Source organism: Heterocephalus glaber, unplaced genomic scaffold, assembly GCF_053883595.1.
Source record: "Heterocephalus glaber isolate CG9 unplaced genomic scaffold, H.glaber_assembly_v1.0 deba00001481, whole genome shotgun sequence".
NCBI lineage: Eukaryota > Metazoa > Chordata > Mammalia > Rodentia > Bathyergidae > Heterocephalus > Heterocephalus glaber.
Window position 1 is genome coordinate 47,899,668 of NW_028258317.1, and position 16,755 is coordinate 47,916,422.

General features: G+C 34.0%; 1 protein-coding gene across 12 annotated transcripts in view; it reads left to right on the top strand.

Moving 5' to 3' along the window:
* Positions 1–16,755, top strand: part of Rfx3 (regulatory factor X3) — a 293,033-nt gene that overhangs the window by 216,755 nt on the left and 59,523 nt on the right. For all 12 annotated transcript variants that reach the window (XM_087184012.1, XM_021252766.2, XM_004838227.3 and 9 more), the window contains 2 exons: positions 11,028–11,149; positions 12,886–12,998. In XM_087184012.1, coding sequence (XP_087040138.1) covers positions 11,028–11,149; positions 12,886–12,998 — 235 coding nt within the window. The remainder of the gene's footprint in view (positions 1–11,027; positions 11,150–12,885; positions 12,999–16,755) is intronic.

Below are 16,755 nucleotides of genomic sequence, written 5' to 3' on the forward strand. Positions count from 1 at the left end.
TTAACCCATTTGAGACCCCTCTTGTCTCTCAGGAGTTTTCTTATCCCACATTCCTATTCCCCCAGTAAATTTTCCTATTCTTTTTTGGTACCTGTGATCGAACTCGGGTCCTTGTGCTTGTGCAGCAGGTGGTGGAACCACTGAGCTAAATCCCCGGGCCCAATTTTCCTACTCTTAAAAAGAAAAAAAACCTCAAATGAGTCTCCTAACAGGTTAAAGTTTACATAAGAAAAGACTTCTATTATTTTGTTAAAATATAAGTGACTTATGAATGGTTTGAACTATTGTCTAGGAGGTACTACAGTAGTATTTAATATTTCAAAATGTTCAAATTATTTAAATATCTCTAGGATTATTTCATTCATATATATATATATATACATATATATATATATATATATACATCTTCCATAGTGTAAATTTACATGTTTCACATGTTCTTATAATTAAAGAATTTAGCTACATGCAATGATTATTTTGTTAATTAAATTTAAGGTTTGGTGCTCAATTTATTAGTTTTTCTAGTAAATTTGGAATTGTAATTTATAGGAGTAATGATGATTATTATTTTATATAGCTTTACAATATCTTGAGTTCCTTTATATAAGAAATTTTATTTGAGGATTTGATAGAGTAGTACAGGAAATTTCCACTTATTTGCAAATCAGATTTCCTTCATTACCACCATATGTAACATAGACATGAATCTGGAAATAAATGGAAAGAGCTTCTGATTGAAAAGCATATTCATAGAGCCCATAGCTTCACATACTTGAAAGGGTGAATCTATCCTTACCATTTACCTAAGATAAAGGAACTGATTAGAGCCCATTCAGTTGCCAGGCACTACTGGAATATGACAGAGGCAGGAGGAAATACAAGTTGACAGGGTCTTCTGTTTACTTTTGGTTGATTCAATATAGCTGTCTAGGGATATTTATCAAAGGGACATAGGCCCTCCAGTAGACTTTTTGAATATCATTCTAGTGGCTAGAATCAAGTCTTATGCAAGGTAATAACTGTTTTGTGTATGGGTAGCATTGTGGGTAATCAAAAAGAATATGTGATTGTTAAAATATCTTCTGTTGAAGAAATTTCATATAATAATTTTACATTTAAATGAGATAATCTTGAGTTTTTACAGCAAGTCATTCATGAACTAATTTTCTTACCCTAATTTAGATAACAAATCAATTAGGTTTAAATGAGCAAAAGGGACATCAGTAATTTTCAGCTATACAAACTAAGTAAAAACATTTGTTGTAGTTTATTTTTAATACTTGAAGAATACATAGAGAATATTGGCACACATACTTTTATTTTTTCAAATACAAATAGAAAAAATGGTGGAATGGAGTCAAGTGCTTTTGACTGTGTGCCTAGCTGTGTTTGATCCCATTAGCCATTCTCAGTATATTAAACTGCATTTCTATCACTTGTTCAGCAAATACATATCAACTGTCAGTTGCAAGGAGAAAATGTGTATGACATTTAAAATAAATCACAGGATCATACAATGTTATAACCAGAAGGAAGATCTTAGTCCAACCCATGACCTTGATAAAAATAAATGGAAGTAGAAAATGATAGCAACTCAGACAAGAACCCAATTTTTTTAAATTCTCATAAGAAGTCCATCCTCAAAGAGGTAAGATATCCTAAACAGAAACATATAATATGAATTTTGTATTTGAAATAAAGGAAATCACATTATAATGAGTGTGTTTTAATTAAGTGAGAAAATGTGCCACTTCTTATTTGCAGGAATTAGATTCTATGAAAGAATGAACATTTGTGGCACTGAGGGGAAAAAGAAGAGAGTTCCATGAAAAGGCAGTACAGCAAGACTCCTTTTGTTTGCTCTGAAAGCATGCATGTTCCTAAGGAGTGAAGAATGAAATCCAGGAATAATTGTCATAGGAAGACCTTTCCTAATGCAAGGTTCATAGACTAGTTGAAAGAACCCTCCATTTAGAAGCAAAACGTAGAGATTCAAGCACTGGATGTTTTGGTACTTTTTAAAGGAATACTTAATGTCACTGACCTAAAGTTTTTCCATCTACAAAATGGAAAGACTGCTTTATAGATTTTTTTGAAGGTCAGGTGAAAGTGGCTAGAAGGTTTTTTTTTTTTAACTAGAAGTATTCAAGTGTTAGATTATTATTGTTGTTGTTGCTGTTATGTTATAAACATTAGAATAAAATCTTTAGAAATATTTTGTTGTTTGGAAGAGAACGCAACCTGGCAGTTGGGCAGGTTTGGCTTGTTTCTCTGTTCTCTAAGTTACTGGTTTACAACTTTGATTAATGTTAACAGTTTATTATTCCTCCCCTAAATCAGAAATTCCTTCTGGTCATTACAAACCTAAGCATGTAGGGTTGGTAAATAGCTCTGAGGCAGCTGAAGATGGAAGTTGTCTTAAGAAGATGATTGGAACCAGGCATGGTGGCACACACCTGTAATCCCAGCATGTGGGAGGGTGGAACAGGAGGATCATCATGAGTTTGAGGCCAGCCTGGGCAACATGTTGAGTTCAAGGCCAGTGTGAACTACAGAATGAGACCCTGTACCAAAAAACAAACAAACAAAAAATGCACAGATTCCTGTGCATTTGACTTTTGGAGAAGAGGAATCTTGGCATGAGGTATTTAATGTTCAGTATGCCATTACAGTAATCCCTGATGTGATGATCATATTGTCCAATCAAAGTCAGGAGAATCATAAATAATCTCAAGTCAGTAATTATTGAACCAAAATAATTCATGTGAAGTTTGATAACAGTAGCAGCCATGTATCCTACTGGTAAGTATTTATTGAACATTGAAAATGTTCTTGAGTAAGCATTTTATATGCAAGATCTCATCTGGCAATTATGTTGTTATTTACTGATAAGGATACTAAGTCCACTTAATTTTGCTATATGCAGAAGTTCACTATTTTTTTCTAGATAAAGCCTCCGGTACTTTTTTTAGTTTTGGTTGATGTCCCAACATCAAGTGGAGCCAAATTGTCATTCTCCAAATGAAGAAGGTTGGGTGGATATCTCCCTAGAATCTGTTTAGCAGGGAAGGCCAACTACAAATAAAAGAAGTGCCATGCATATATATTTGTAGCAAGAATATAGCTTTTTAGCTAACTATAAATCACCCATGCTAAGAGGACTCAATGAAGAAATTCATGAGATCAGGGAATCATGTCTCCTCTTTTCACCATTAAATCCTTAGCACTTAGGGCACTGAGCATATTGTCGGTGATCTTTAAATTCCATTAAATAAATAAATGATCCACATCATTCATTCTCATTTTAGCCAACAACTTCAATGTCCGTCCCCTACTGCAATTAACGTAACTACCCTATTTGACTTTAATTTTTTTCTTCTTTCCTTGTCCAATTAGAAATGTAGAGCTCATGAGGAGATAAATACTCCAAGAGCTACTAAGAAGAATTATAGAGGGCCGGGGATTTAGCTCAGTGGTTATGGCACCTGCCTTGCAAGCGCAAGGTCCCAAGTTCAATCCCTGGTACCAAAAAAAAAAAAAGAATTATAGAGATGGAGTCCTATCATTAAGCAGCAAGGTGATGTTGAAGCCAGTTAGATGACATATATATATGTCATATATACATCAGAGAGTTTAGTTACTATTCTGAAAGAATAGATCTCTTCACATTCACTATATTTTTTTCTAACTCATACATATTTGTATCACTTGATTCATTTCAGACATCAAGTAAATTAAGATTTCTGGAACAATTTCCAAAGAGAAATTTCAAGATACTCATAAAAAACTAGCCTCTTCCCCTGATTGTTAGTTTAACGTTTTTATTTGTTCATGCATATCAAGTGATTGTGTACTTTTTTTGAGAATTTTGAGTATATTCGTAACCTACTACATCCTGTTATAGAATTCCACATAGTACAGTTAAACAAACATTTGTTTATCCACTCACAAGGTTTTGTCAGTTTTAAAGTATCCTGCTATATAACAACTCATATTTTGTGTTTTGCATTTGCATTTTACTACTGCTTTGAAAAGACTTCCCCAAATGTTTCAGAGTGTGAGAAACCTTTCCACTTGGTACTGTTAGTTGAATGTGTTGATAAATGTATATCACTCTTTGCCTTCCACTGGATGCTTCAGTAGCTTTGCTTATAGGGTTGTTGATAGAATATTACTTTTATAGTAGAGCTACAACTGTCCAAGTCCTAAATAACAGCTATTGCTAGCTCCATGGGGGAAGATGCCTAATAATTTTCCAAGTTCTCTGTGTTAGTGACAGGTTTCATGCATACAGTCAGCTATTAAAGCATTAGAGTTTCTTTCATTTCTTAATCATTAACAACTTTAGCTCTGATTTCCTATGGAGTTGCAAGCTGTTAAAATAATCATTTACCTCTTACTAATTTTGAAACCAAGAGCTGTTTCTTTGATGCAGTGCTGGTCTTTCTCAAAAGCGCCCAACTAAGGAGCACTAAGTATCTACTATGGGAAAACTAATTTCAAAATAATAAATTTGTAAAATAAGTGAGGGTAAAGAGAGGGTAATGCTCTTAAATAACAATGAATTCCATTTTTTAAGAAGACATAGACAGGGTTTTTCTTCCCCAGTAAAATGCTTCCCTGATCTTATAATTTAATATTTATGGTGATCATTTTATGCAGAGTATGGATAGGTGGGAAGTCTAAACATTATGTTTTAATGCTGAAAGGTCAGTTGAAATTCAACCAGAATTAAGATAATTAGAATTAGCATATTGACCTGTTCTTCTTTTACTATGGCACTCTGAAAAGAGAGATTGAAGATGATATCAGAAAATGGACAGACATCCCCTGCTCCTGGGTAGGAAGGATTAATATAGTGAAAATGGCCATACTTCCAAAACTGCTATATAGATTTAATGCAATTCCAATTGAGATCCCAGCAGCATACTTCATGGACCTTGAGAAAACAATCCAAAAATTCATTTGGAACAAGAAGAGACCCAGAATAGCAAAAGCAATTCTAGGTAACAGAGACATGGCAGGGGGTATCACAATCCCCGACCTGCAGCTCTACTACCAAGCTACTGTGATAAAAACAGCATGGTACTGGCAAAGAAACAGACCTGAGGACCAGTGGAACAGATTAGAAGATGCAGAAACAATGCCAGACACACTCAGCCATCTCATCTTCGATAAAGGAGCCAAACACCCTCACTGGAGGAAAGATAGCCTCTTTAATAAATGGTGCTGGAAAAATTGGGCTTCAACTTGCCAAAGATTAAAACTAGACCTATATCTCTCACCATGCACTAAGCTAAAATCAAAATGGATTAAAGATTCTAAATATTCAAAGAGAAACTCTGAACCAGTTGGAACAGAGGTTAGGTAGAACCCTTGAAGACATCGGTGTAGGAAAAGATTTTATGAACAAAACCTCAGTTGCCCATGAACTAGCATAATCAACAAGTGGGATCTCTTCTTATTAAAAGGCTTCTGCACAGCAAGAGAAACCACCAGCAGTGTGAAGAGACAACCCACAATGTGGGAAAAAAATCTTCACCTGCTCTTCCTCAGACAAAGGGCTACTATCTCGAATGTATAAAGAACTTAAAAAGATCAGACCTCCCAAATTTAAAGACCCAATCCAAAAATGGGCAGCTGAAATGAACAGACATTTCTCAGACAAAGAAGTAGAAATAACAAATAACTACATGAAAAAATGTTCACCATCACTGGTCATTTGAGAGATGCAAATGAAAACAACACTGAGATTCCACTTCACTCCAGAAAGAATGGCTGCTGTCATGAAATTGACCAATAGCAAATGCTGGCAGGGCTGTGGGGAAAGAGGAACCCTGCTCCACTGCTGGTGGGAGTGTAGACTGGTGCAAGCACTGTGGAAATCAGTATGGAGATACCTCAAAGAACTAGGACTGGAAGTCCCATCTGACCCTGCTATTCCCCTGATGGGGATCTTCCCCAAAGAATTAAAAGAATCATACCACAGTGATATATGTGTGCCCATGTTCATAGCAGCACAGTTTGTGATAGCTAAAACTTGGAAACAGCCCAAATGCCCATCAACTGGAGACTGGACAAAGAAAATGTGTTTTTTTTTTATAAAATGGAGTACTACTCAGCCATAAAAAATGAGAAATTAGAGACATTTATAGCTAAGTGGATGCCCATTGAGGCAATACTCTTAAGTGAAATAAATAGGATACACATGTATAAATACCAAATAGTTTCTCTGGTGTGAGAAACTGCAAGTGTAAATAAGGACTAAATGTATAATAGGTAATGTGAAATAGGAAGAAAAGGGGCAAAGGGGAAGGAAGTGGGAGGGCTAGGGGAAAGGCTAGAAGGGAATGGGATTAATATGAGAAAATGGAAAAATAGGAACAAAATCTTTGTAAATCGGGAGGAATGAAGGGGTTGAAGGGAGGGCTGGGCAAGGGTGAAAAATAAGAACCAAGAGAGACTATGTAAAGGTGCAAATTTCCAATGATGAATGTCATTATATTGTATACCTAAAATGTGCCCATGATTAGAATGAATAATCAATAATGCAAAATAGGAAGAAAAGGTCCAAAGGGGTAGGGGTAGTGGGAGGGGCAGGGGAAAGGAAAGAAGAGAAAGTAAAAATGCTGAGAAATGGAAAAAATGGAAATAAAGTCTTTGTAAATAGGGAAGGGTGGAGGGGGTGAAGGGAGGGCTAGGAATGGGGAAAAAATAAGAACCAAGATGCATTATGTAAAGGTACAATTCCCAATGAGAAATGTAATTGTGTTGTATACCTACAATGTACCAATAAAATAATTTAATAAAGAAAAAAAAAGAAGTAGCATATTGAGTCAACAGACTAGTTTTTGAAAATTTATTTACACTTAGCCTTTTTACAACCATGTATATAGATTCTCATGCCCATAGTAAATGCTCAATAAATACTTCTTAAATTGATTTAATATGCTGAAATCAATTGATAATGTGATAAAATGAAATATTATCTAGAGCATTCATTAATTCATCCATCTGTTTAAAGATAATTGTTTTATATTCCAAATATAGTTTATGGGAAAAATGTTTAAATTATTTTTTGAAAATAACTGCTTTCTAATGTTAACGAATGCACTTGCACAACATTGGGCTGAAGCACTCATTAGTACAAGAGGCTCATATGGACCAGGACTATACAGACTCCTTAACAAGCATCACAGAAGTACGTGATACCAATTCTCAAACTCCATTTTTAAAGATTCTGTTGGGTAAGACTAAGATGAGCCTAGGCATTTGAACTTTTTGGAAAACTAACTAGATGGTTTGTTTTGTTTTGTTTTTGGTACCGGGGATCCAACTTGGATCCTTGCACTTGCACAGCAGGCGGTGGAACCACTGAGCTAAATCCCTGGCCCAACTAGATGTTGATATATGATAAAGTTTCATATTCTCAAAAGATCATTTGTAATCATTTCTTCCAAGAAGAATCATAGTCACAGGTATTAGTTTAGCTTATTTGGAGGGGAGGGGTACCGGGGATCAAACACGGGACCTTGTGCTTGTGAGGCAGGCAGCTGCATCACTGAGCTAAATCCCCAGCCCTGTTTAGCCTATTTTTAAGGTGATTTTCCTTGGCGCACTGTTAAACTCCTTCCTAGGAAGACTCAATAACTCTGGTGTGGTGATAAGGATAGGGTTTTTTTCTCTTAGGGTATCAATAAAATGAATTTCTACCCTTTGTTAGTCCAGCATTTCTGATTTCTGCAGACTCCTTTTAACACTGCAATCCAACACATTGTTAATATACCACTGTGTGTTTCATTACTTAAAATAAAGCAGAGAAAAATTGAAGAGAGATAAATAGGAAATAGAAGTTAAAGCACTTCCCCAAGTTACATATTCCATTGTTTTAAAAATATTTCATTATATATGCTAATTTGCTTCATTTATTTAAATAATGTAGTTCATTGAAAAGAAAGTTTATATTATCTGTTTCTTTTTTGTAAGAATCTTTGTGGTTTATGTCTTGTATTAAGTAACTACTTTGAAGATAATGATACACAGTATAAAAAACTATTGTTATTCTCATTATTTGGTTATGAAAATTTGTCTTATTTTTTCATGAAATACAGAGAAAAAATAGAGGAAAAAAAAGCAGACCAAGCAAAAGTTAGCACTATATAGAAGCTCTTTCTCACTCGTAGGTTCACATTAACCATCTGGTACATGAGCCTTGCTCCTGCTCTTCTTGATGTAATTCTTCATGTCAAACCTCTCCTAAATTTTGAACTAAGACCTTTCTCTCAGGAAACATAGTATGAGATGTTGGTTTATAGCAGTTCCATTAGTAACTGATGATAGAGACGCAAAGTACATTTTTGCCTATCTTTCAATTCTCTGTACACTGTGCTACCCTTACTTTTGTGGTTATAATGAAAACTCATTCCCCAGTTCTGACTGTATTTTCTATTTTTTCCTTAATCTCTAGGATATAGGACCTTTTTCTAAGTAGTCACCTAGATAGTTTATCAGAATTTACCAATTTATCTCCTTTTTTGCCCTATAAGCTGGTCTTAACGCTGGTCCTGCATAATATAGTATACCCCTAATTAGTGCTTCCCACTCAATATAATTATTATTAAGCATAATCATGTTAATTATAACTCATTGTCATTTTGATTGGATATAAAAATATAATATCTCTTTCCTTTAGAAACTTCAGCTGTAATACTAATAGCTATTGCTATCTTTATGAAGACAGATAATTTTGCTTATAGGCTACAGTTTTATGAAGTGCTGTGTGCAGGTAGATTGTAACAGCATCTTCCTCTGAAAGCATATAGTCTAAAAGAAATACATGTAATTTTCCTTTTTTTAGTTAAATTTCACTTGCCTTTGAAATTTTTTCTTCTGGTACCAGGGCTTGAACTCAGGACCTTGCACTAGCAAGGCAGGTGTGGTACCACTGAGCAAAATCCCCAGCCCTGCCTTTGATATTCTTATGGGATATATCAGATGCTGGGTAGGAAAAAGTAATGTGATAAAATGTAGCTGGTCAAAATATCATATAATTGCTTTACATTCTTATATTGAAATTTAATAAATTGAAGTCTATATGACATATTTCTATCTATTTTTATCGTCTCTGGGGTAAAAAATTTAAATTCCTTTAATCACTTTTAGTTTAACTCCATGAATCCGAAAGTCTATTAATGTAAACAAGGAAACATGGTTAAACAATTTTAAGCTATTAATGTTGTAAAATTTTGTAGTAGAACAAAGGACAGCTAATGTCAATGTAAACTTGGAATTAATTGATGAGAACAAGAAACTTCTCTAAATGCAGTAAAGTCACAGCCATCCAAGGTTTGCTAGGAGAGAATGGGTAAGCAACCTCTCCCCACACAAGTACACAGACTACTATACCTCACACAACTCATATGCTTCTAAGATAATTCCATAAGGAGGAAAAGAAGTCAGAAAATATTTCATCTTTCATATATAATACTCCTAGTATATCACAGTCCTAACCCTTCCATTGCTTCTTGGTATGGCCCCAACTGAAAAAAGTTTTCACAGTTTTCCCAAGAAATAAAATAATAGCCTTGAGTTCTTCTAGAACTCGAGCAACAACTAATAAGCAACAACTAATATTCTGTTGTTGGAAGGTCATTGCTAAAATTATATCTACAAGAATGAAATGTGTTCTACCCTTGTTTGCCCTCTTTATCCTCTGATTTTATTTTGCCATTATAGTGTTTTTTGGGAGAGACTATCACATAAGAAATAAACGCAAATGTGATTATGAGAAACTGCTATTTTCTTAGAAGTTTCTTAGAAGTTTCATTTATCTAAGTTATAATTGACCAAGACTGAATCATTTCTTAGAGCAACTTGAGCACTGTTTGTATGTTTCACCAGGGCTGTACTTTTCATATCTGTTGTCAGAGGACAGGCATCTTTTACATAGTAGAGACATTGATATTCATAATAACTGCATATTAATGATAAAATTAAATCATGGCATTAGCATAAGGGTCAAGTGTCTGGATGGTGAGAATATTAAATTCATTTGTTAAAAATACAGTAAAAAAATAGGAAAATTAATTTTGGAAGGAAAGCACCATAATTCAAATGAAGGTATTGCTATATGTTACAACTTACTTTTAATTTTTATTCCCTTATTTCTAAAATGAAGAAAATTAAGTGCAATCTACTTATTTATCTTATGTTTACTTCTCCTAGGAAACTTGCTCAAGCTTTTTTTGGTTTTTTTAAAATATATTTTGCTTCCAAGGAGTCTTTGCTGCTGAAGCATAACTTTTTCCTCACTTAACAGTATGGAAAGTGTATAAGTTTGTATAGCTAGTACCTAAAGTTAAATATATGCCTATTTCTGACTTTGATGGAGCAAGGGGTAAGCTAGGTAGGTTTGTAGGATTCTTGCATGTAATTTGCTGCATACTGATGCTTATGGCCTTTTGTATTTGCAGCTGTGAATAAGAATTAAGGGAGATAAATGTGTTCAGATATGTAAGAGGTTTGAGGAGATATGAAAAACAATATAAGGTTTGAGACTGATGATATTTTAAAGATGTTAATTAACTGAAAGTTGCTCATCAACATTTCTTAGGCCCCAGTCAGCTCTTAGATCTTAGTTCAGGTTAAAATTCAAATGCACAAATATTTACAATGTTTTTACCTTGATGAATTGGCCATTAAAAGTTGCTTTCAATATATGTATTGAAACTATATGGACATTTTTGCTGTTGCCATCCAAATACCTCATAATTCTCTCATTCTTAGGTAAATTTCCAGATTTTCAAAAATGGATCCTCTTGCTCATGCCCCTCCCCTATTTTTCTTTTCGTAAGTGAAAAAAAATGTTTCATCCTAACTTTATGCGGCTTTCAAGGAAAAAAATTCTACAAATATTATGAGACATTAAATAAGATGGAATGAATTTGAATGCCTTGGGAGTTTTGGGTAGTACACAAAAGCAAGGAATAATTTGGTCTGTTTGTTTTTTTCCCATCTAATATTTTTAGGTACAAGCCTATGCAGAAAGTGGATGGGGTTGCAGATGGTTTCACAGGAAGTGGTCAACAGACAGGGACATCTGTTGAGCAAACTGTAATTGCCCAAAGTCAACATCATCAACAGTTTTTAGGTATGTTAAGGGGTAATACTAGTTGCTATTAGGATTTTGAAGAGAACAATAGTAGTCTTTTCTCCAACTGCAATGTCTGTTACAGTTGCTAATTACATAGAAAAGTCTGGGGGTGCTGGAACTGTGCACATAACATGATAACTCTAGTTCAGCCCTATTTTCCCATGTTCAGTAGAGCTTATTTTTTAAAGTGTCTAGAGCTATGAAGGATTTAAAGTGCATATGAATTAAAAGCTTATTGCGGGCCGGGGATTTAGCTCAGTGGTTCTGCCACCTGCTTCACAAGCACAAGGTCCCGAGTTCGATCCCCGGTACCAAAAAAACCCCAAAACATTGCTGTGAAAGTGTTTTCCAGAATTTCTATTAATTTGATTTTGTGGTCAAAATTGTTTTGTCTGCTGTCAATAGTAACTTCAAAGTTACAAAAGATTTTCCTTTCCTGCTTACAAAGTTACATATACATACAGTCTCAAATTAGAAAAAAATTATTGTAAACTTCAAAAGTAAATTATGTTTTAAAATCCCCATTTTTGTGATTTTGTAGCTGGTATACATGTTTCTTGTTATTGAAATTATTAAGAAGTAAAACAAACACTTTGCAGATTGCTGCCATAGTCAAAGGGGCAAAAGTAGCAGTTTAATGTAATTGATACTCTTCTAAAAATGAGTATGCAGATTCTATGCTCTCAGAGTGTGTGTGTGTGTGTGTGTGTGTGTGTGTGTGTGTGTGTATGTGTATGTCTGTACTTTCCAACACAGACAACTAAAATAGACTTTCAGGTAGGAACAGCTACTAAAAGTTGAAAATATTATGCAGAATTTCCCAAACTAAAATCCTCAGGTATTCTTATGAACCCTTGAGCTTTCAACAAGAATTCTGGTTTTTGTTTTGTACTTTTCTTTCAGTTATAATTTTTTAAAAGTAATAAAAGTGTGTTTGAGTTACCTAGAAACTAGACCCAGATATTCTACAGTTTTAATTTGCATATTTGTATTTGAACTTACGGTAAGGCAAGCACCTACATTAATTGTCTAGAACTAATGAGGAAAAAAACAGAGACTTACTACCATGTAAATTCTGCCTTCCCCCCAAGAAAGGCTAAATGATTTCCCTGTGCTCTATGTGGAGACATGTTTTTCACAGTCAGTCATTGGAATGTAGAAGAGTAATGGAGAAGCTGGGCCTGTCAACTTAGAAACCCTGTGTGACAGCAGTTAGTACCATGTTGGTATTGCAAGAGATAATTTAGTTACAGGTCAACAGCATCATCCTTCACATCAGTTTATGTTAAGTTCAATGTGATTTTTGTAGTTTTTATTGTATTTATTCTTTAACTCTTTTGGCTTTTGATTATTTCAAAAATATGAACATACAAGTTTAAAGCTAGGTTTATTTTATGTAGTTAAGTAGAATAATAATAAAAATAAGTATAATTGGTACAGGCAAGCTTGAGATATTTTTCTTTTAGTAGGGACCTATGTTATTCTATTTCCAGTATAACTGTAGTGAAAATTTAGTTTCTACAGAATTGGAAAGTGTATTCCCACTATTCTTATGTTTTCTGCTGATGATATTACTAAGTTTTGCTTGAAAAATATTAAGTTGGAAATCCTTGATATTTGGCTATTGACCCCTAAAATTTTTTTATGTTTTAGTTTTCTGAAATTTTTCCTTATTAATCTGTAATTGAAACCATCCGCAGTAGCTTTCTTCTGTTGTGTTGTCATGGTAACAGATGCATCGCGAGCACTTCCAGAGTTTGGAGAAGTTGAAATCTCTTCTCTGCCAGATGGTACTACCTTTGAGGATATCAAGTCACTACAGAGTCTTTATCGAGAACACTGTGAGGTAAGCCATTTCAAACAGTATGAACATGAACTGTGTTTTGCCAGACAACATGTTAAAAGAAAATAATCTGGCTTTTCCTAGAGGACTGATGAAGTCAATATTAATTCTTTTGAGCCTAATAAATTTATTTTTCTTCTTTCTGTGGAAGAATGGAGAGGAATACAGGAAAGTGAGAATACATTTTATTTTCCATTTTTTAAATCTATCCTAGTCTGAATCCTTTGCAACAGTTTTGCAACAATACTAACATATGGGCGATAAGGCAAATGTACAAAGGCATTCTTTGCATTATTCTTTTTAATGTAGGAAATTGGCTATAACTTTCATATAAAATAGGGAAATAGATAAATAAAATCTTATACATTCTGTAGGCTGGAGAACAGACAACTCCAAATATGCTAAAATGGAACAAGTTCCAGGATTTAATATTAAAGGAAAAATCAAGATGCCAACAGTGTGTATAGCATATTAATTATCCTTTGAGTAAAAAAAGAACATGTGTACACATCACTCCAAAAGGAACAAGAAAAGGTTAATAGTGGTCACCTTTGTGAAGAAAACTGGGTGACTGTGAGTCGACAGCGACCCAATTTTTCAATAGACCTTTTTTGTGTATTTCTGTTAAAAATAATTTCTAAAAATATTTAATAAGTACTTTAGATGTTTATTTCAGGAATCATTAAGGTACCTTGCTTGCTTGCTTTCAACTAAGGTTCCTTGGTATTTTTAATCCTTACTTCTATTTTCCTTCCCACATCAGAATTGGCAACACAGTCTAGGGGTGTGAGCTTTCTCCACACAAGTATACTAATGGACCTGCCACTTGACTAGTACAAAGGGGATGACAGATTATGCAGAGTTTTAAGTGCCTCTCCTTTTAAAAGAAGATTATATTTAGAATTTAAATAGCTTTATCCAAGGGTTATCTGTGGTCTGCTTAGAAGTTAAATATTATCTTTTGGATTTCCAGGGCAGCCCTCCCGATTACTGGCAGTGCAGTATGCAGTAAGAAGTTTCAGTTTATAACATTCATAGATTTTTTTTCACACTTCAGAAATAAGAATTACTTGAATGAATCTACGTACTTGTCAAAGATGCTAGGTTATTAACAACCAAGTGCAAGTTCTCTCCTTAATATAGCATTTGCCAGAAGTGTTCATATCATGTCCTATCAGTTCCCAGCATTTTTTGGCATGCTGAAATACACTTAGGATTGATTCCCTTTGACTACAATACTTTTCCCAATTTTAGGATTTCTGAATTATCCTTATGCCTATAGAAAAAAAATTTCTTTCTACAGCTAATGTCATATTCAATAAAAATTTGTATAAAGATTCTCTAAACACTTTATTTCCCTGTGTTCAGATGAATCCTACTATAAACAAACCAGCCAATACAAATATAATTTGGGTTTTTTAAAGTTTCTCTTATTTATTCAGAATATAAATTGGAGCATTATTACTTACATTGCTAAAAATTTATAGTAAGATCATTCTAAATAACAAAATATTAAAATATTCTTTGTGTTATAAAATTTTCATGAACATACCAATTGTCAAAAATAAACATATCAATACAAAGATATAGTGACACAGATAATAATCTGTGGATGAAGTGGTAGAACTTAAAATGACCCCCACTCATTTCAAAGTTTCAAGTGTGCAAACCATCTTTCATGGACCAAGAAAAATTGTTTTTTCCCATCAGGCTTCTAAGCTTTGGAAATACAGCTGCCTGAACCTCACAACCAATCCTGTAAATAGTCACATATTCCATAAAATATGAATTACTTTAATTTATATTTCATTATATATTTTAGTCTAAACATATTTCAAAGAGGATGGACGAAAGATAAAATGTTTTATTCATTTGTAAAACTATTTCACAATAGGCCGTTAATACTCTTCGAAAGAGTTATTTGAAATGTTTGTTTGAAGAGATACTCAATGTAAGATGCATTGTTATTCCTTCCTTGATTTATTTCACATTTCCTAGTTTATATTTTTCAAGAAAAATTAATATGCCTGTTTTCCTGTTTTGAATTATAATTTATTTATCAAAGATATTTTGTAAGGCTCACTAGTTTTATTATATAAGGAACAGGTATAATTTTCTACACACATTGCTGTAGCTGATCTTTCTTTGTATATATACATACAGTGTTCTTACAGCAGTCTCAGCCATATGTAAAGCCTTTACTTTTAGAGATGTCTCTTGTAATATGCCTAAACTACATGTAAGAAAGCAGTTGTAATAATTTGCTTCTGGAGAAGGTTTTGATTTTTGCATCAGATTGGGGAAAATCTGTGTTCTCCTTTCTTTCAGAGCTTGCATTTTGTATTTTTGAATCCATTCATTTGCTGAGGACTATGTTAATTAATTTATTTCATTTTCAATATCCAACTACTTGCAGCATTCTCTAATAATTCCCAGAAAGTACATCCAACAGATGTTGTTTAATATTTGAATTAGTTTTAGAGTATTTTTAATATCCATTCTTTGTATCACATTTAAGGCCCGAGCTACACAGGTGGCACAGGCTCCAGAATTATGATGGTCTGGTTTGCCTTTTTTGCCTAAAATACTGAGATGAATGCTAGATTGCCCCCTATTTTCTCTACCTTCTTTAAATTTTTAGGTCTTGATGGGTTACATTTACCCACCCTAGTTCTTAATTTTTGATGATATCAAGCACATTACACTGATAACTTCTGACCTTTAATGCTCAAAATAATCATAGTATTATGTTCTTTGCATAAATAAGTTGATTTTGGTTTTGTGACTTTTTTTTTGGTACTGGGGATCGAACTCGGAATCTTGCGTTTGTGAGACTGACGGTGGAACCACAGAGCTAAATCCCCTGCCCATGACTGTTTTTTTATCTGAAGGCTGAGTTATTAATTGCAATGGCATGGTGAAATTACATACAAAAATCAAAGGGAGTAGGGGAAGTGAGGTTTTAGCATCACCTAAAAAATAAAAAGGAGGAAGGAAAAAAGACACGCACCCCCAAAAAAGCCCTTAGAAAAATTGTTCTTGAAGCTAAAAGTAAGGAACAAACAAAGGTGAAAACATCAAGGTTAAAAAAAAGGAGAAGTAGCTTAGTTTAATTGTTGAAAGATATTATATTTAGGGTTTTTTTGAAGTTGTTTTGTTTTTTTGGTACTGGGGATCGAACTCAGGACCTTGCCCTTGCGAGGCAGGCGGCAGAACCACTGAGCTAAATCCCCAGCCCAAGATAGTATATTTTGGAAGGTAAAGAATTTGAAAAATACTTAGTCCTACTTATATGAAGTTTATCACATTCATTAGAGCTAATCAGTTGAACTATAGTTATTCTTATGTTGGAAAGAATTTGGCTCAAATATAACTCAATTGGTGGCATTATTTTACCTGAATCTCATTGTTCAAATGTGGACAAGAAAAGTACTTGAAAATTGAGCATCTAGAAAATTAGGCATGTAAAATAATACCACACTTCACTAGAGGGGAATCTAAATGTTAGCTGGTATATGGAAAGGTCCTGGGAGTGTGCAAAACTTAGATCGGATTCTCTGATGTTGAATGCAAGGCATGTCTGACCAAAGATGGAGGCCTGCTGTGCCCATTTTCTGACCAGAGAAAAGCATCCTCTGGAAGCTTGCTGACTCATATTCTCTGCCCTGCAATGGGCATAATCAATTCAAGAACCCCTGATCAGCAGTCTTAGGAGAGTTAACTTAGCCCTAACTCCATCTACCACAGATGAACACTTCCT